The sequence below is a fragment of the Hemitrygon akajei genome, chromosome 12 (assembly GCF_048418815.1).
Source record: "Hemitrygon akajei chromosome 12, sHemAka1.3, whole genome shotgun sequence".
Classification (NCBI taxonomy): Eukaryota; Metazoa; Chordata; class Chondrichthyes; order Myliobatiformes; family Dasyatidae; genus Hemitrygon; species Hemitrygon akajei.
The window spans coordinates 105,993,906-106,013,499 of record NC_133135.1 but is presented as its reverse complement, the minus strand read 5'-3'; the positions used below and the strand labels follow the sequence as shown (position 1 = coordinate 106,013,499).

The following is a 19,594-nucleotide window of genomic DNA, read 5'->3' as shown; positions in this document are numbered from 1 at the left end:
ACCTGTCCTTCAGTCCAACCACACCTGTCCTTCACCCAAACCACACCTGTCCTTCAGTCCAACCACACCTTTACTTCACCCAAACCACACCTGTCCTTCAGTCCAACCACACCTGTCCTTCAGTCCAACCACACCTGTACTTCACCCAAACCACACCTGTCCTTCAGTCCAACCAAACCTGTCCTTCAGTCCAACCACACCTGACCTTCACCCCAACCACACCTGTCCTTCACCCCAACCACACCTGTCCTTCAGTCCAACCACACCTGTCCTTCACCCAAACCACACCTGTCCTTCACCCCAACCACACCTGTCCTTCACCCAAACCACACCTGTCCTTCAGTCCAACCACACCTGTACTTCACCCAAACCACACCTGTCCTTCAGTCCAACCAAACCTGTCCTTCAGTCCAACCACACCTGTCCTTCAGTCCAACCACACCTGACCTTCACCCAAACCACACCTGTCCTTCAGTCCAACCACACCTGACCTTCAGTCCAACCACACCTGTCCTTCAGTCCAACCACACCTGTCCGACACCCCAACCACACCTGTCCTTCAGTCCAACCACACCTGTACTTCACCCAAACCACACCTGTCCGACACCCAAACCACACCTGTCTGACACCCAAACCACACCTGTCCTTCACCCCAACCACACCTGTCCACCCAAACCACACCTGTACTTCACCCAAACCACACCTGTCCGACACCCCAACTACACCTGTCCTTCAGTCCAACCACACCTGTCCTTCAGTCCAACCACACCTGTCCTTCAGTCCAACCACACCTGTACTTCACCCCAACCACACCTGTCTGACACCCCAACCACACCTGTCCTTCAGTCCAACCACACCTGTACTTCACCCAAACCACACCTGTCCTTCAGTCCAACCACACCTGTACTTCACCCAAACCACACCTGTCCTTCAGTCCAACCACACCTGTACTTCACCCAAACCACACCTGTCCTTCAGTCCAACCAAACCTGTCCTTCAGTCCAACCACACCTGTCCTTCACCCAAACCACACCTGTCCTTCAGTCCAACCACACCTTTACTTCACCCAAACCACACCTGTCCTTCAGTCCAACCACACCTGTCCTTCAGTCCAACCACACCTGTACTTCACCCAAACCACACCTGTCCTTCAGTCCAACCAAACCTGTCCTTCAGTCCAACCACACCTGTCCTTCACCCAAACCACACCTGTCCTTCAGTCCAACCACACCTGTCCAACACCCCAACCACACCTGTCCTTCAGTCCAACCACACCTGTCCTTCACCCAAACCACACCTGTCCTTCACCCAAACCACACCTGTCCTTCATCCCAACCGCACCTGTCCGACACCCAAACCGCACCTGTCCTTCACCCAAACCACACCTGTCCGACACCCAAACCACACCTGTCCTTCACCCAAACCACACCTGTCCGACACCCAAACCACACCTGTCCTTCACCCAAACCACACCTGTCCGACACCCAAACCACACCTGTCCTTCACCCAAACCACACCTGTCCGACACCCAAACCACACCTGTCCTTCACCCAAACCACACCTGTCCTTCACCCAAACCACACCTGTCTGACACCCAAGCCACACCTGTCTGACACCCAAACCACACCTATCCTTCAGTCCAACCACACCTGTCCTTCACCCAAACCACACCTGTCCGACACCCAAACCACACCTGTCCTTCACCCAAACCACACCTGTCCGACACCCACACCATACCTGTCCTTCACCCCAACCACACCTGTCCAACACCCAAACCACACCTGTCCTTCACCCAAACCACACCTGTCCGACACCCAAACCACACCTGTCCTTCACCCAAACCACACCTGTCCTTCACCCAAACCACACCTGTCCGACACCCAAACCATACCTGTCCTTCACCCAAACCACACCTGTCCGACACCCAAACCACACCTGTCTGACACCCAAGCTGCACCTGTCCTTCACCCCAACCACACCTATCCTTCAGTCCAACCACACCTGTCCTTCACCCAAACCACACCTGTCCGACACCCAAACCACACCTGTCCTTCACCCAAACCACACCTGTCCGACACCCACACCATACCTGTCCTTCACCCCAACCACACCTGTCCAACACCCAAACCACACCTGTCCTTCACCCAAACCACACCTGTCCGACACCCAAACCACACCTGTCCTTCACCCAAACCACACCTGTCCTTCAGTCCAACCACACCTGTCCGACACCCAAACCATACCTGTCCTTCACCCAAACCACACCTGTCCGACACCCAAACCACACCTGTCTGACACCCAAACCACACCTGTCCTTCACCCCAACCACACCTGTCCTTCAGTCCAACCACACCTGTCCGACACCCAAACCATACCTGTCCTTCACCCAAACCACACCTGTCTGACACCCAAGCCGCACCTGTCCTTCACCCCAACCACATCTGACCTGCACCTATTTCACTGCAATCCACACCCCAACCACACCTGTCCTACAGTCTAACCACGTCTGTCCTATACCCCATCCACCTTGTATTACAGTCTAATCACTAGCTGTATTACACCCCATAAACCCTGCACTGCAGTCTCACCACAGCTCTCCTACATCCCATCCAACTTATCCTACGGTCTAACCGCTCCTGTCCTAACCATAACTTTCCTACACACCATGCACCTTATCCTACAGTCTAACATCTACCATACTCTCTAATCTCCATCTGTCCTACACCTGGTACACTGCAACCCACATCCCAAACACACCTGGCCTACAGTCTAACCATCACTTGTTCTACACCCCAACCACAACTGTCCTACAGCCCGAACACAACTGTCCTACATCCCGACAACACCTGATCTACTCCTGAACTACAGCTGTCCTACACCTGTCCTAGTCTAATTACACATGTCCTAAACCCCAACCATACCTGTTCTACTCTCTAACTACAGTTGTCTTACACCCTAACTACACCTGTCATACTCCCCAACCATACTTGTGCTGTACTCTAAACACAACTGTCCCATAGGTTCATCACACCTGTCCAAAAGTCTATCCTGATCTGTCCTACAGTCTAACCATGCCTGTTTTACACCCCAACTGCATCTGTCCTACAGTCTAACCACACCTGTCCTTCAGTCTAGCCTCATCTGCATTACAGTGTAACCACAGCTGCACTATACCCCATTCACCCTGTCTTACAGTCCATACCCCATTCACCACTTGTCCAAGATCCTAACTACCAGCTATCCTATGTCTAATCCACCTTGTCCTACACACCAACCACATCCATGCATCATATAATGATCCTGATCTTACAGACAACCACCTCATCTTACACCTCAACCAACAAACCATCCCCCAACCCAACCATCCCCATCCTAGAGTTGCAGGGGGATGGGATCCAGAGTTCCAGAACAGTCAGAGGAGAAGTTCTGGAGGCAGACTTGGTAGACTTCAGACAAAGTTAGGGATCAAAAGGTTGAATATGGTGTGACCAGTATCCTGGCTGCGTATATTTCAATGCAAGAAGATGATAGATGATAGGAAAGGCAGATGATAGTGCTGAAGATGAGGGAGATGGTTTACAAACAGAGGCAATGTGTCATTTAAAGTAAAATTGGACAGGTATATGGACAGGAAAGGAATGGAGGGTTATGGGCTGAGTGAGGGCCACTGGGACTAGGTGAGTGTAAGAGTCGGCACGGACTAGAAGGGCCGAGATAGCCTGTTTCCATGCTGTCATTGTTATATGGTTATATGGTAATGAGTAGAGGCTGTTGGTAGATCAAAACTGCAATCACCAGGATGAGTTGCAACATAAAAGATGAACAAAATTGAAAAGGGTCAACACAGGACTGAAGGTGTTGTATTTGAATGTGGCAGTGTATTAAGGTAGATGAACTTGCAGCACGGTTGCAGATTGGCAGGTATGATGTTGTAGGCATCACTGAATCATGGCTGAAAGAAGAGTATAACTGGGAGCTTAATGTCCAAGGACACACATTGTATTGAAAGGACAGGCAGGAAGGCAGAGGGGTGACATTGCTCTGTTGGTAAAAAAAAGTTCTATCAAATCATTAGAAAGAGGTGACATAGGGTTGCAAGACCCTGATGAGGGTTGTATACAGACCCCCAAATAGTAGTAAGAACATGGCCGACAAATTACAACAGGAGATAGAAAATGCACGCCGAGAGGGCAAAGTTGCAATTGTCATGGGGGATTTCAAAATGCAGGTAGATTAGGAAAATCAGGTTGATGCTTGATTCCAGGAGGGGGAGTTTCTAGAGTGCCTACGAGATGGCTTTCTAGTGCAACGCGTGTTTGAGCCCACAAGAGGATCAACTATTCTAGATGTTGTGCAATGAGCCAGAATTAAGAACTTAAGCTAAAAGAACCCTTAGGGGAAATTGATTATGAAATGATTGAATTCACCTTGAACTATGAGAAGAAGAAGCTAAAGTCAGAGGTATAAGTATTAGAGTGGAGTAAAGGGAATTACAGAAGCATAGGAGAGGATTTGGCCAGAATTGATTGGAAAAGAACACTGGCAGGGATGACGGCAGAGCAGCAATGGCTGGAATTTCTGGAAGCAATTCGGAAGGCACGGGATAGATACATCCCAAAAAGGAAGAAGTATTCTAAAGCAAAGATGACACAACCGTGGCTAACAAGAGAAGTCAAAGCCAACATAAAAGCCAAAGAGAGGACATTAAATAGAGCAAAAATTAGTGGGAAGTTGGAGGATTGGGAAGCTTTTAAAAACCAGCAAAAGGCAACTAAAAAAGTAATTAAGAAGGTAAAGGTGGAATATGAAAGTAAGCTAGTCAATAATATTAAAGAGGATACCAAAAGTTTCTTCAGATACATAAATGGTAGAAGAGATGTGAGAGTGGATATTGGATCACTGGAAAATGATGCTGGAGAGTTTGTAATGGGGGACAACAAAATGGTAGATGAACTGAATAATTATTTCGCATCATTCTTCACTGTGGAAGACACTATAAGTTCCAAGTTTTAGGGTCATGAAGTGTGTGAGGTTACCATAACTAGGGAGAAGTTCTTGGGAAACTGAAAGGTCTGAAGGTAGATAAGTCATCTAGACCAAATGGTGGATGTACTTAATATGTATTTTGCATCAGTCTTCACTGTACACCCCAGGATTCTGAAAGAGATTGCTGAAGAGAACATAGAGGCATTAGTAATGATCTTTCAAGTATCATTAGATTCTGGAATGGTTCTGGAAGATTGGAAAATTGTAAATGTCACTCCACTCTTCAAGAAAAGATTGGGGCAGAAGAAAGGAAACTATAGTCTGACCTCAGTTGAAGATGTTGGAGATGATTATTAAAGGATGAGGTCTTAGTGTACTTGGAGGTACATGATAAAATAGGCCATAGTCAGCATGGTTTCCTCAAGGGATATCTTGCCTGACAAATCTGTTGGAATTTGTTGAAGAAATATCAAGCAGGATAGATAAAAGAGAACCAGTTGATGTTGTGTACTTGGATTTTCAGAAGGCCTTTGACAAGGTACAACAAGCTACTTACAAGCTATGAGTCCACGGTATCACAGGAAAGATTCTAGCAATGGATAAAGCAGTGGCTGATTGACAGGAGGCAAAGAATGGAATTAAGGGAGCTTTTTCTGGTTGGCTACCGGTGACTAGTGGTGTTCCACAGGGGTCTGTGTTGGGACCAATTCTTTTTACGTTATACCTCAATGTCTTGGATGATAGAATTGATGGCTTTGTTGCAAAGCTTGCAGATGATATGAAGATACCTGTGGGGGGGGGGGGGGATAGGTAATTTTGAGGAAGTAGAGAGGCTACAGAAGGACTAGACAAATTAGAAGAATGGGCAAAGAAATGGCAGATGGAATACAGTGTTGGGAAGTGTACGGTCATGGACTTTGGAAGAAGATAGTGAAAGGGGTTGATTATTTTCTAAATGGTGAGAAAATACAAAAAAACTGATGCACATAAGGGCTTGGGAGTCCTCGTGCAGGATTCCTTAAAAAAATAATTTGCAGGTTGAGTCTGTGATGAGGAAGGCAAATGTGATGTTAGTATTCATTACCAGAGGACTGGAATATAAAAGCAAGGATGTAATCTTGATACATGTAAAGAACTAGTGAAAGCCCTCGCTTGGAGTATTGTGAGCAGTCTTGGGCCCCTTATCTAGAAGGGATGAAACAGGAGACGGCACAAAGGATGCTCATGAAGATGATTCTAGGATTGAATGGTTTATCACATGAAGAGTATTTGACAATTATTCACTAGGGTTCAGGAGAATGAGGGTAACCTTACTGAAACCTATTAAATGGTGAAAGCACTTGATAGAGTGGATGTGGAGAGGATGTTTCCTATGGTGGGAGAGTCTAAGACCAGAGGACACAGCCTCAGAACAGAGAGGTGTTGTTTTAGAATAGAGATGAGGAGGAATTTCTTTAGCCAGAGAGTGTGAATCCATGGAATTCTTTGCTCAGGTGGCTATGAAGGCCTTATCATTTAGTATATTTAAGGCAGAGTTTGAATAATTCTTTACTAGTCAGGGCATGAAGGGATACAGAAAGCAAGCAGAGACTAGGGTTGAATGGAAAATTGGATCAGCCGTGAAAAAATGGTGAAGCAGACTCAATGGGCCAAATGGCCTAATTCTGCTTCTGTACCTTATGGTTTTCTGGTCTTATCCAATAACCCAGCCATCACTCAGCCTGCACCTCAAGCACACCTGTCTGCACCCAAACACCTCTGCCTTATAGCCCAATCACACCTTGACCTACAGACAGCAGCAAGTAGAAGAAAATATTGGATTAATAGTTTCAACATGCCCATAAGCAACCAGACAGTTTCCCAAACCCTTGAGCTGCGGACAGCAGTACAGGGCTGGGGACAGTGGTTCTGGGGACGGTGGTTCAGGGCTGGGGATGGTGGTTCAGGGCTGTGGACGGTGGTTCAGGGCTGGGGACGATGGTTCAGGGGTGTGGATGGTCGTTCTGGGCTGGGGACGATGGTGGTTCAGGGCTGGGGACGGTGGTTCAGGGCTGGGGATGGTGGTTCAGGGCTGTGGACGGTGGTTCAGGGCTGTGGACAGTGGCTTGGGGACGGTGGTTCAGGGCTGTGGACGGTGGCTTGGGGACGATGGTTCAGGGCTGTGGACGGTGGTTTGGGGCTGTGGACGGTGGTTTTGGGCTGGGGACGGTGGTTCAGGGCTGTGGACGATGGTTTTGGGATGTGGACGGTGGTTCAGGGCTGTGGACGGTGGTTCAGGGCTGGGGACGGTGGTTCAGTGCTGGGGACGGTGGTTCAGGGATGGGGATGGTGGTTCAGGGCTGAGGATGGTGGTTCAGGGCTGGGGACGGTGGTTCAGGGCAGGGGACGGCGGTTCAGGGCAGGGGACGGCGGTTCTGGGCTGGGGACGGTGGTTCAGGGCTGAGGATGGTGGTTCAGGGCTGGGGACGGTGGTTCAGGGCAGGGGACGGCGGTTCTGGGCTGGGGACGGCGGTTCAGGGCTGTGGCCGGTGGTTCAGAGCTGTGGCCGGTGGTTCAGGGCTGGGGGCGGCGGTTCAGGGCTGGGGACGGCGGTTCTGGGCTGGGGACGGCGGTTCTGGGCTGGGGACGGTGGTTCAGGGCTGAGGATGGTGGTTCAGGGCTGGGGACGGTGGTTCAGGGCAGGGGACGGCGGTTCAGGGCAGGGGACGGCGGTTCAGGGCTGGGGACGGCGGTTCTGGGCTGGGGACGGTGGTTCAGGGCTGGGGACGGTGATTTTGGGCTGGGGACGGTGGGTTCTGGGCTGGGGACGGTGGTTCAAGGCTGGGGACGGTGGTTCAGGGCTGTGGACGGTGGTTCTGGGCTGGGGACGGTGGCTTGGGGACGATGGTTTAGGGCTGTGGACGGTGGTTTGGGGCTGTGGACGGTGGTTTTGGGCTGTGGACGGTGGTTTTGGGCTGGGGACGGTGGTTCAGGGCTGTGGTCGGTGGTTCAGGGCTGTGGACGGTGGCTTGGGGACGATGGTTCAGGGCTGTGGACGGTGGCTTGGGGACGATGGTTCAGGGCTGTGGACGGTGGTTCAGGGCTGTGGACGGTGGCTTGGGGACGATGGTTCAGGGCTGTGGACGGTGGCTTGGGGACGATGGTTCAGGGCTGTGGACGGTGGCTTGGGGACGATGGTTCAGGGCTGTGGACGATGGTTCAGGGCTGTGGACGGTGGCTTGGGGACGATGGTTCAGGGCTGTGGACGGTGGCTTGGGGACGATGGTTCAGGGCTGTGGACGGTGGTTCAGGGCTGTGGACGGTGGCTTGGGGACGATGGTTCAGGGCTGTGGACGGTGGCTTGGGGACGATGGTTCAGGGCTGTGGACGATGGTTACAGGGCTGTGGACGGTGGCTTGGGGACGGCGGTTCAGGGCAGGGGACGGCGGTTCTGGGCTGGGGACGGTGGTTCAGGGCTGAGGATGGTGGTTCAGGGCTGGGGACGGTGGTTCAGGGCAGGGGACGGCGGTTCTGGGCTGGGGACGGCGGTTCAGGGCTGTGGCCGGTGGTTCAGAGCTGTGGCCGGTGGTTCAGGGCTGGGGACGGCGGTTCAGGGCTGGGGACGGCGGTTCTGGGCTGGGGACGGCGGTTTCTGGGCTGGGGACAGTGGTTCAGGGCTGAGGATGGTGGTTCAGGGCTGGGGACGGTGGTTCAGGGCAGGGGACGGCGGTTCAGGGCAGGGGACGGCGGTTCTGGGCTGGGGACGGTGGTTCAGGGCTGGGGACGGTGGTTTTGGGCTGGGGACGGTGGTTCAGGGCTGGGGACGGTGATTTTGGGCTGGGGACGGTGGTTCTGGGCTGGGGACGGTGGTTCAAGGCTGGGGGCGGTGGTTCAGGGCTGGGGACGGTGATTTTGGGCTGGGGACGGTGGTTCTGGGCTGGGGACGGTGGTTCAAGGCTGGGGACGATGGTTTAGGGCTGTGGACGGTGGTTTGGGGCTGTGGACGGTGGTTTTGGGCTGTGGACGGTGGTTTGGGCTGGGGACGGTGGTTCAGGGCTGTGGTCGGTGGTTCAGGGCTGTGGACGGTGGCTTGGGGACGATGGTTCAGGGCTGTGGACGGTGGCTTGGGGACGATGGTTCAGGCTGTGGACGGTGGTTCAGGGCTGTGGACGGTGGCTTGGGGACGATGGTTCAGGGCTGTGGACGGTGGCTTGGGGACGATGGTTCAGGGCTGTGGACGGTGGTTCAGGGCTGTGGACGGTGGCTTGGGGACGATGGTTCAGGGCTGTGGACGGTGGCTTGGGGACGATGGTTCAGGGCTGTGGACGGTGGCTTGGGGACGATGGTTCAGGGCTGTGGACGGTGGCTTGGGGACGATGGTTCAGGGCTGTGGACGGTGGCTTGGGGACGATGGTTCAGGGCTGTGGACGGTGGCTTGGGGACGATGGTTCAGGGCTGTGGACGGTGGTTCAGGGCTGTGGACGGTGGCTTGGGGACGATGGTTCAGGGCTGTGGACGGTGGCTTGGGGACGATGGTTCAGGGCTGTGGACGATGGTTCAGGGCTGTGGACGGTGGCTTGGGGACGATGGTTCAGGGCTGTGGACGGTGGCTTGGGGACGATGGTTCAGGGCTGTGGACGGTGGTTCAGGGCTGTGGACGGTGGCTTGGGGACGATGGTTCAGGGCTGTGGACGGTGGCTTGTGGACGGTGGTTCAGGGCTGTGGACGATGGTTCAGGGCTGTGGACGGTGGCTTGGGGACGATGGTTCAGGGCTGTGGACGGTGGTTCAGGGCTGTGGACGGTGGTTTTGGGCTGGGGACGGTGGTTCAGGGCTGTGGACGGTGGTTTTGGGCTGGGGACGGTGGTTCAGGGCTGTGGACGGTGGTTTGGGGCTGTGGACGGTGGTTCAGGGCTGTGGACAGTGGTTTTGGGCTGGGGACGATGGTTCAGGGCTGTGGACGGTGGCTTGGGGACGATGGTTCAGGGCTGTGGACGATGGTTCAGGGCTGTGGACGGTGGCTTGGGGACGATGGTTCAGGGCTGTGGACGGTGGCTTGGGGACGATGGTTCAGGGCTGTGGACGGTGGCTTGGGGACGATGGTTCAGGGCTGTGGACGATGGTTCAGGGCTGTGGACGGTGGCTTGGGGACGATGGTTCAGGGCTGTGGACGGTGGCTTGGGGACGATGGTTCAAGGCTGTGGACGGTGGTTCAGGGCTGTGGACGGTGGCTTGGGGACGATGGTTCAGGGCTGTGGACGGTGGCTTGGGGACGATGGTTCAGGGCTGTGGACGGTGGTTCAGGGCTGTGGACGGTGGCTTGGGGACGATGGTTCAGGGCTGTGGATGGTGGTTTGGGGCTGTGGACGGTGGTTTTGGGCTGGGGACGGTGGTTCAGGGCTGTGGACGGTGGTTTTGGGCTGGGGACGGTGGTTCAGGGCTGTGGACGGTGGTTTGGGGCTGTGGACGGTGGTTCAGGGCTGTGGACAGTGGTTTTGGGCTGGGGACGATGGTTCAGGGCTGGGGACGGTGGTTTTGGGCTGGGGACGGTGGTTTTGGGCTGGGGACGGTGGTTCAGGGCTGGGGACGGTGGTTTTGAGCTGTGGACAGTGGTTTTGGGCTGCGGACTCTGCTTTTCAGCAGCTAAGCCAGGTCACCGCAGTCAACACTCACCGCAGCCCGTGTGACTGTAGCTCCTTGCTCATCCTCAGCTGCTGCAGGTCGTCGATATCGCGGAAGAGGAAGAAGACGTCCTTGCACTCGGGGTGAGTCTCGAACAGCCTGCAAGAGTGTAGTGAGGTTTAGAATTCGCTACCGCACTTAGTCCCGCGCGCTGCACACGGCACAGATGCAGAGCTAACCTTGGCCGTGCCCTGCAGCTGGGAGAGCCTGGTTTTCCTCCCAGGCTCCCCCTGTAATGCAGACAATGTCCCGTGGATATGAACATCCCCAGGTCAACCAGTCTGGTGCAGACCCAAAATGCAGTTATTACAGAAATATGTCTGCTATAAACAATCTTGTGATTTGTCTCCTTACAGACAGCCTGGAAACAAAGAACCACGAAGGGACCCGTTATACAAGAGCCCATCGATCACTGAATATGCAGAGAACAAACTAATTGCATAAACCATAAAAGTGAGCAAATAGCACTCAGAACTGAAGCTCACAGAAGTGGTTCCACCGCCACGAAGCTCGACATGACTGCTCCTTGTTCAGGATCCTATCAGTTGCGGGCCACATCCTCCAGTCAGTTCAGAGACAAGTAGCGAGCTGGTCCAGCCTGTCCCTCACCTCTGGCCCCAATACCCTCACCTTTTCAATCTGACCAATGCTTAAATTGTCCAAAGCTCTGGTTGATCCTTGCTTTCGGTCCTGGGCCCTGCCACTTCGATGTGCTTTCAGGCCCAGACTCGCCACCTCAATTAGCCCCATTCCGGACCTTTCCAATTTGGCCCAATGCTTCAATCAATGAAACCTCAGGTTCTTCCTCACCCTCCGGCTCAGTGCAGCCACTCATCTCACTTCAGTTCTGCTGCATCAAATCGCCTCCACGTCCGCTTCAGCAACGGCCAAACGTTGGCTTATTTTCCACTCACAGACAAAATTGCTTATGTTTGCAAAGCAGTGGGGTCATAAGCATGCTACTCTCTTAACTCTGATTTCAATCGGTGTTGGTGAAGCCCTGCGACTGCTTATTGGCAGCAAGTAAAACAAAGACTACAACTAAGTATTTTATTGATAACACTTTCTCTGGTAAATGATCACCGCAAACAATGGAGAGGCGAGTGGAGGCAAGGCAGAGTTGAGGGTCAAAGTGTGTGAGTGCGAGGCAGGCGGAGGTGAGGCAGAGTTGAGGGTCAAAGTGTGCGAGTGCGAGGCGGGCGGAGGTGAGGCAGAGTTGACAATAGACAATAGGTGCCGAAGTAGACCATTCGGCCCTTCGAGCCTGCACCGCCATTTTGAGATCATGGCTGATCATCTACTATCAATACCCGGTTCCTGCCTTGTCCCCATATCCCTTGATTCCCCTATCCATAAGATTCCTATCTAGCTCCTTCTTGAAAGCATCCAGAGAATTGGCCTCCACTACCTTCCGAGGCAGTGCATTCCAGACCCCCACAACTCTCTGGGAGAAGAAGTTTTTCCTTAACTCTGTCCTAAATGACCTACCCCTTATTCTCAAACCATGCCCTCTGGTACTGGACTCTCTCAGCATCTGGAACATATTTCCTGCCTCTATCTTGTCCAATCCCTTAATAATCTTCTATGTTTCAATCAGATCCCCTCTCAATCTCCTTAATTCCAGCGTGTACAAGCCCAGTCTCTCTAATCTCTCTGCGTAAGATAGTCCAGACATCCCAGGAATTAACCTCGTGAATCTACGCTGCACTTCCTCTACAGCCAGGATGTCCTTCCTTAACCCTGGAGACCAAAACTGTACACAATACTCCAGGTGTGGTCTCACCAGGGCTCTGTACAAATGCAAGAGGATTTCCTTGCTCTTGTACTCAATTCCCTTTGTAATAAAGGCCAACATTCCATTAGCCTTCTTCACCGCCTGCTGCACTTGCTCATTCATCTTCAGTGACTGATGAACAAGGACTCCTAGATCTCTTTGTATTTCTCCCTTACCTAACTCTACACCGTTCAGATAATAATCTGCCTTCCTGTTCTTACTCCCAAAGTGGATAACCTCACACTTATTCACATTAAACGTCATCTGCCAAGTATCTGCCCACTCACCCAGCCTATCCAAGTCACCCTGAATTCTCCTAACATCCTCATCACATGTCACACTGCCACCCAGTTTAGTATCATCAGCAAATTTGCTGATGTTATTCTCAATGCCTTCATCTAAATCGTTGACGTAAATTGTAAACAGCTGTGGTCCCAATACCGAGCCCTGTGGCACCCCACTAGTCACCACCTGCCATTCCGAGAAACACCCATTCACCGCTACCCTTTGCTTTCTATCTGCCAACCAGTTTTCTATCCATGTCAATGCCTTCCCCCCGATTCCCTGAGCTTTGATTTTACCCACCAATCTCCTATGTGGGACCTTATCAAATGCCTTCTGAAAATCGAGGTACACTACATCCACTGGATCTCCCCCGTCTAACTTCCTGGTTACATCCTCGAAAAACTCCAATAGATTAGTCAAGCATGATTTACCCTTGGTAAATCCATGCTGGCTCGGCCCAATCCTATCACTGCTATCTAGATATGCCACTATTTCATCCTTAATAATGGACTCTAGCATCTTCCCCACCACGGATGTCAGGCTGACAGGTCAATAGTTCTCTGTTTTCTCCCTCCCTCCTTTCTTAAAAAGTGGGATAACATTAGCCATTCTCCAATCCTCAGGAACTGATCCTGAATCTAAGGAACATTGGAAAATGATTACCAATGCATCCGCAATTTCCAGGGCCACCTCCTTTAGTACCCTAGGGTGCAGACCATCTGGACCTGGGGATTTGTCAGCCTTCAGTCCCATCAGTCTTCTCATCACCGTTTCCTTCCTAATGTCAATCTGTTTCATTTCCTCTGTTACCCTATGTCCTTGGCCCATCCATACATCTGGGAGATTGCTTGTGTCTTCCTTCATGAAAACAGATCTAAAGTACTCATTAAATTCTTCTGCCATTTCTCTGTTTCCCATAACAATTTCACCCAATTCATTCTTCAAGGGCCCAATATTGTTCTTAACTATCTTCTTTCTCTTCACATACCTAAAAAAGCTTTTGCTATCTTCCTTTATACTCCTGGCTAGCTTGCGTTCGTACCTCATTTTTTCTCCCCGTATTGCCTTCTTAGTTAAGTTCTGTTGTTCCTGAAAAACTTCCCAATCATCTGTCCTCCCACTCACCTTAGCTCTGTCATACTTCCTTTTTTAATGCTATGCAATCTCTGACTTCCTTTGTCAACCACTGTGGCCCCTTTCCCCCCTTTGAATCCTTCCTTCTCTGGGGGATGAACTGATTTTGCACCTTGTGCATTATTCCCAAGAATATCTGCCATTGCTGTTCCACTGTCTTTTCTGCTAGGCTATCCGTCCAGTCAACTTTGGCCAGCTCCTCCCTCATGGCTCCATAGTTTCCCCTGTTTAACTGCAACACTGACACCTCTGAGCTGCCCTTATCCTTCTCAAATTGCAGATAAAAACTTATCATATTATGATCACTACCTCCTAATGGCTCCTTTACTGCAAGATAGCTTATCAAATCCTGTTCATTACATAACACTAAATCCAGAATAGTCTTGTCCCTGGTCGGCTCTCGTACAAGCTGTTCCAAGAATGCATCCCGTAGGCACTCTACAAACTCCCTATCCTGTGGTCCAGCACCAACCTGATTCTCCCAGTTCACCTGCATGTTGAAATCCCCCATAACTACTGTGACATTACCTTTGCCACATGCCAATGTTAAATCCCTATTCAACTTGCACCCAATATCCATGCTACTGTTTGGTGGCCTGTAGACAACACCCATTTGGGTCCTTTTGCCCTTACTGTTCCTCAGTTCTATGCACACAGACTCTACTTCTCCTGACCCTATGTCCCCCCCTTGCAAAGGACTGAATCTCATTCCTCACCAACAGGGCCACCCCACCCCCTCTGCCCACATTTCTGTCCCTGTGATAGCACGTATACCCTTGTACATTCATTTCCCAGGTCTGATCTCCCTGCAGCCATGTCTCTGTTATCCCAACAACATCATAGTTACCCATTCGCACCTGGGCTTCAAGCTCATCTGCCTTATTTCTGACACTTCGTGCATTCAGATATAGAATTTTTAGCCCATTTCTCCTCTCTCTGTTTGAATCGCTGCCTATTGTGCTTAACCCAGCTCCCCAAACTCCCATCAGGCTATATGCCCCTAGAAATTTGTTATCCTTCCTAAATTTACTTATTCTTTCAACACATTTAACTCCATGTTCCATCAGACCATCCCTCTGTACATGTGTCCTCCTTATCACTTGTTCCGCCTCACCTTTCTCTACTACACACTTAATATTCCGGAACCGTGTAGTCCCCACCTGTCCTTTATTCTTCCTCTCGCTATCCTCTCTCACATTCTGGATCCCCGCCCCCTGCAAATTTAGTTTAACCCCCCCCCCCCAAGAAGCACTAGCAAACTTCCCTGCAAGAATGTTAGTACCGCTCCAGTTCAGGTGTAAACCATCCCTTCGGAACAGATCCCACCTTCCCTGGAACAAAGCCCGATTATCTACAAACCTGAAGCTCTCCCCCCTGCACCATCCTCTCAGCCACGTATTAATCTGTATAATCTTTCTGTTCCTTGCCTCACTCGCACGTGGCACAGGTAGCAATCCTGAGATTGTTACCCTCGAGGTCCTGCTCTTCAGCTTCGCACCTAACTCCCTGAACTCCCTACGCAGGACCCCCTCACTCATCCTACCCACGTCATTGGTCCCTACATGGATCACAACATCTGGATTCTTGCCCTCCCTCTCGAGAACAACCTGCATCCGATCTGAGATGTCTCGGACCCCGGCACCAGGGAAGCAACATACCATCCGAGACTCCCGATCTTCCCCACAAAATCTCCTATCCGCCCCCCTGACTATAGAATCCCCTATCAATACCGCTCTGTTCTCTTCCCTCCTCCCCTTCCTAGTCGAGGGTCCAACCTCAGTGCCAGAGACAGGACCACTGCAGCTTGTTCCTGGTAGGTCATCCCCACCAACAGTATCCAAAACGGTATACTTATTTTTGATGGGAACGGCCACAGGGGTGCTCTTCTCTCTCTGTCTGCTCCCCCTGCCTCTCTTGACTGTCACCCATTTGCCTACCTCCTGTCTTTTCGGTGTGACTACCTCCGGATAACTCTTATCTATCTCTGCCTCTGCCTCCCGAATGATCCGTAGTTCACCCAGCTCCTGCTCCAATTCCCTAACTCGGTCTGATAGGAGCTGCAGCTGGATGCACCTATTGCAGGTGTGGTCACCTGACCTCCCACATACTGCATACGGAGCACACCACTGCTCTAACCGTCTCCCCCATTACCTGATCCCAGATTAGTCAGAATAAATGAAAAACAGGCTTCTTGCCGAAGTCCTCTTGCGCCGAAGCCCGCTGAGCCAAAGCCCAGCACTCTGCTCCTGCGCACTCCACTGCCCGCTCCTGAAAGTGGGTCGCTTTTTGAACCCCGCGCTCGCCGCTGACGTCACCCGCGCTTGCGCAGCTTTACCTTCCTCCTCAGGTACTCTCCGAAGTGAGCGAGTGCGAGGTGAGCGGAGGTGAGGCAGAGTTGAGGGTCGAAGTGAGCGAGTGCGAGGTGAGCGGAGGTGAGGCAGAGTTGAGGGTCGAAGTGAGCGAGTGCGAGGTGAGCGGAGGTGAGGCAGAGTTGAGGGTCGAAGTGAGCGAGTGCGAGGTGGGCGGAGGTGAGGCAGAGTTGAGGGTCGAAGTGAGCGAGTGCGAGGTGGGCGGAGGTGAGGCAGAGTTGAGGGTCGAAGTGAGCGAGTGCGAGGTGGGCGGAGGTGAGGCAGAGTTGAGGGTCGAAGTGAGCGAGTGCGAGGTGAGCGGAGGTGAGGCAGAGTTGAGGGTCGAAGTGAGCGAGTGCGAGGTGAGCGGAGGTGAGGCAGAAGTGAGCGAGTGCGAGGTGAGCGGAGGTGAGGCAGAAGTGAGCGAGTGCGAGGTGAGTGGAGGTGAGGCAGAGTTGAGGGTCGAAGTGAGCGAGTGCGAGGTGAGTGGAGGTGAGGCAGAGTTGAGGGTCGAAGTGAGCGAGTGCGAGGTGGGCGGAGGTGAGGCAGAGTTGAGGGTCGAAGTGAGCGAGTGCGAGGTGGGCGGAGGTGAGGCAGAGTTGAGGGTCGAAGTGAGCGAGTGCGAGGTGGGCGGAGGTGAGGCAGAGTTGAGGGTCGAAGTGAGCGAGTGCGAGGTGGGCGGAGGTGAGGCAGAATTGAGGGTCGAAGTGAGCGACTGCGAGGTGAGCGGAGGTGAGGCAGAGTTGAGGGTCGAAGTGAGCGAGTGCGAGGTGGGCGGAGGTGAGGCAGAGTTGAGGGTCGAAGTGAGCGAGTGCGAGGTGGGCGGAGGTGAGGCAGAGCTGAGGGTCGAAGTGAGCGAGTGCGAGGTGGGCGGAGGTGAGGCAGAGTTGAGGGTCGAAGTGAGCGAGTGCGAGGTGAGCGGAGGTGAGGCAGAGTTGAGGGTCGAAGTGAGCGAGTGCGAGGTGAGCGGAGGTGAGGCAGAGTTGAGGGTCGAAGAGAGCGAGTGCGAGGTGAGCGGAGGTGAGGCAGAGTTGAGGGTCGAAGTGAGCGAGTGCGAGGTGAGCGGAGGTGAGGCAGAGTTGAGGGTCGAAGTGAGCGAGTGCGAGGTGAGCGGAGGTGAGGCAGAGTTGAGGGTCGAAGTGAGCGAGTGCGAGGTGAGCGGAGGTGAGGCAGAGTTGAGGGTCGAAGTGAGCGAGTGCGAGGTGAGCGGAGGTGAGGCAGAGTTGAGGGTCAAAGTGAGCGAGTGCGAGGTGGGCGGAGGTGAGGCAGAGTTGAGGGTCGAAGTGAGCGAGTGCGAGGTGAGCGGAGGTGAGGCAGAGTTGAGGGTCGAAGTGAGCGAGTGCGAGGTGAGCGGAGGTGAGGCAGAGTTGAGGACCGTCCAGCAAAACCAGAAAGCAAGGAAGGACCTATGGTTTAATTGATTTAAACGTCGGACTGACTTTGAAAGTTCGGGTACAGACCCACAGAACCCGGGTCCCAAAGCGGGGAACAACCCGATGTTTGGATGGTTTAAATGCCAGGCCGGACTGAAAAGGCAGGGTGTCGGAATCGGAGGCAAGGGTCGGGCCCGTTCTGCTCGCTGTTCCACCATGTTCCGCATGTTGGCTTTTTGAGTTTTTTTTAATGGGTCTTTTGGGTTTCTTTGCTTGTGGCTGCCTGTAAGGAGACGAATCTCAAGGTTGCATAATGCATACATACTTTGATGGTGAATGTACTTCTGAACTTTGAACTCATCATCGGGAAATCTATTATCCAAGTGATTAAACACACGTTGAGTAAATCGAGTAATGTACACAGTATGACGTCAGAACTTACAGATGCAAGCAGATCTTTCATTTTTTCTGTCCAATAAAGGGTATCACCAGGATATTGTGACCGTAACTTGTTTATTTTTGCTTTTGCGTACTGTAGTACTTCAATTGTGTTCAAACAGCTTTTCTGACAGAATTTACAAAGAGATGCCAGATCGCTAAAGCAGCATTAAGGATCGTTAATGCTACTCAGGAGAAGGTGGGAGTGGAGGATGCTATCACGTATTTGCTGCACAAATCACTCTCTCACCTAGATGGGGTCAGTTGTGCTGTGAGGATTACATTCCTTGACTTCTCTAGTGCCTTTAACACCATCCAGCCCAAGATCTTAAAGCACAAACTAACAGAGATGGGAGTAGACTCTCACATGGTGGATTGGATAGTGGACTACTTGACAGATAGACCTCAGTATGTGCGGTTGGGAGACTGTAGGTCTGACACAGTGGTCAGCAGCACAGGAGCGCCACAGGGAACCGTACTCTCTCTGGTCCTGTTCACCCTGTACACATCTGACTTCCAATATAACTCGGAGTCCTGCCATGTGCAGAAGTTCGCTGATGACACGGCCATAGTGGGGTGTGTCAGGAATGGACAGGAGGAGGAGTATAGGAAACTGATACAGGACTTTGTGATATGGTGCAACTCAAACTACCTGCGTCTCAATGTCACCAAGACCAAGGAGATGGTGGTGGACTTTAGGAGATCTAGGCCTCATATGGAGCCAGTGATCATTAATGGAGAATGTGTGGAGCAGGTTAAGACCTACAAGTATCTGGGAGTACAGTTGGACGAGAAGCTAGACTGGACTGCCAACACAGATGCCTTGTGCAGGAAGGCACAGAGTCGACTGTACTTCCTTAGAAGGTTGGCGTCATTCAATGTCTGCAGTGAGATGCTGAAGATGTTCTATAGGTCAGTTGTGGAGAGCGCCCTCTTCTTTGTGGTGGCGTGTTGGGGAGGAAGCATTAAGAAGAAGGACGCCTCACGTCTTAATAAGCTGATAAGGAAGGCGGGCTCTGTCGTGGGCAAAGTACTGGAGAGTTTAACATCGGTAGCTGAGCGAAGGGCGCTGAGTAGGCTACGGTCAATTATGGAAAACCCTGAACATCCTCTACATAGCACCATCCAGAGACAGAGAAGCAGTTTCAGCGACAGGTTACTGTCGATGCAATGCTCCTCAGACAGGATGAAGAGGTCAATACTCCCCAATGCCATTAGGCTTTACAATTCAACTGCCAGGACTTAAGAACTTTTTTTAAAGCTATTATTAATGCTTTTTGAGTTAGTGATTTAGATGCATATCATATTATTACTGAGTTAAGTATTGTATGTAATGAGTTTTTGCTACAACAAGTGTATGGGACATTGGAAAAATGTTGAATTTCCCCATGGGGATGAATAAAGTATCTATCTATCTATCTATCTATCTATCTATCTATCTATCTCTCTATCTCAGTATTGTGGATTGGTCAAAATTCTCAGGCAGTAGCTGCTGATTGGATTGTTACACCTGTTAACTTGCTCTTTGCACTACTGGATCAAAACTTTGTCATTCCTCATTGTAGCAAAGTGTCCTGACAGCCATTTTTCTTCGTT

The 19,594-nt window shown here is 51.9% G+C and overlaps 1 protein-coding gene across 1 annotated transcript in view; it reads right to left on the bottom strand.

The window, feature by feature from the left end:
• xgb (x globin) overlaps positions 1-19,594 on the bottom strand; it is an 85,624-nt gene that overhangs the window by 25,726 nt on the left and 40,304 nt on the right. Inside the window, exon 2 of the mRNA XM_073063782.1 lies at positions 10,638-10,745. Within this exon, the coding sequence (XP_072919883.1) occupies positions 10,638-10,745 (108 nt within the window). The remainder of the gene's footprint in view (positions 1-10,637; positions 10,746-19,594) is intronic.